Source organism: Parus major, chromosome 21, assembly GCF_001522545.3.
Source record: "Parus major isolate Abel chromosome 21, Parus_major1.1, whole genome shotgun sequence".
Taxonomy (NCBI): domain Eukaryota; kingdom Metazoa; phylum Chordata; class Aves; order Passeriformes; family Paridae; genus Parus; species Parus major.
In genome coordinates, this window is record NC_031789.1 from 6,202,330 (window position 1) to 6,203,859 (window position 1,530).

Consider the following 1,530-nt stretch of genomic DNA (forward strand, 5'->3'; position numbering starts at 1 on the left):
CATCACCAGCCCTTCCCGAATCCTCACATCCCCGGCTCGTCCCCCCTCAGCAGCAGCAGGGTTTGGGACGGGAGCCTGCCGGGAGCAGCAGCAGCAGCAGCAGCAGGTGGGAGCTGTGCTGGCCCACGCACAGCCGCCCTCCCTCACAGCTCTGCTCCCGCTTTCCTGCCGGGGAAAAGTGGGCCAGGGAGTGATCCAGCGCCTGGATCGTCCCCAGCGGAGCGAGGAGCTCCGGGAGCGGCCCCCGAAGGCCGCCCGTGCCCCGCCCCGCTCAGGGACACCTACAGTTATTGAGGAAGAGCAGCACGGCGAATCCCAGCGTGGAGGTGGCCAGGAGGATGAGGCAGATGTTGCAGGGGATCATGAAGTAGCGCACCACCAGGGACACCTTGTGCTGGTACAGCCGGTCCCGCTCCAGGGCTCCCGGCGCCATGGGGTACTGGCACGCTGTCATGCTCGGCCACCAGTGTCACCACGAGGCTCAGGCGGATCCCGGTGACCCGTCCCCGGCGCTCTCGGCAGCCTAAGTGTTCCCGGGGGTTCCCATCCCGTGCCACGGCAGCGGCGCGGCCTCGGGGACAGCTCCGGCCCCTCGAGGGAGGCTCAATCCACACCCGCCCCAGGAAAAGCGAAGCACAATCCCGGCGCCCAAATCCCGGCCGAGCCCACCGGGACGAGGAGAAGGCGCTGCTGGGGTGGGAACGGTGGGAATGTCACGGTGGCGACAGGAACGGGCTCGGGAATATCCCTGTGCTCCGGGATATCCTCTCAGATCCTCCGGGATACTCTCTCACATCCAAGCGGCCTCGCCCGGGAACACGGAGCTGCCTCCGCTGTCCAGCGGCTCCTCCGGGACACGGCCGGCAGCCGCTGACCCTCCGCGGATCCTCGCAGCCCGGAGCAGCCAAGATTGCAGGAAAAACCCAAAATTCTGGGAGCAGCCAAGATTGCAGGAGATGCCCAAGGATTCCAGGAGCAGCCAAGATTGCAGGAGAAGCCCAAAATTGTGGGGGCAGTCAAGATTCCAGGAGCAAACAAGGATTCCGGGAGCATCCAAGATTCTGGGAGAAACCCAAGGATTCAGGAGCAGCCTGAGGATTCCGGGAGCAGCCAAAATTTCAGGAGCAGCCCAAGGATTCCGGGATCAGCCCGAGGTGCAGCTCAGTCGTGCCACGCTCCAGCCGAAGGCAGCCGCTCCCTCTCGCCCTGGCAGGCTCCTCTCAGCTCCGCCGCAGCTCCATCCCCGCTCCCCCGCCGCCCCTGCCCAGCCGAGCCCGGCTCCCCGGCACCTTCCCAAGCCTCGGGCCAGCGGGAAGGGCCCCGGCTCGGCCCCGGAGGGGGCCAGCTGCCCTCCTCACGCCGCTCGGACATGCCGGTCCCTCCCGGGCGGATGGCAGCCCCGCGCGGAGCCCGGCATGGAGCGCTGGGGGCTGGATGGGAGAGGCTGGATCCTCTAATCCCGGTGGTCTCGGCGCGCCCCCCGCGCGGGGAAGGAGCCGCGCAGCATCAGACAAGGGAGCGGCAGCGCGG

General features: G+C 68.0%; 1 protein-coding gene across 1 annotated transcript in view; it reads right to left on the reverse strand.

Annotated features, from left to right (window-relative positions):
- Window positions 1–1,524, reverse strand: part of LOC117245380 (agrin-like) — a 3,771-nt gene extending 2,247 nt beyond the window's left edge. Inside the window, exon 1 of the mRNA XM_033519227.1 lies at window positions 286–1,524. Within this exon, the coding sequence (XP_033375118.1) occupies window positions 286–454 (169 nt within the window). The 5' untranslated portion in view covers window positions 455–1,524. The remainder of the gene's footprint in view (window positions 1–285) is intronic.
- Window positions 1,525–1,530: the final 6 nt, after the last annotated feature.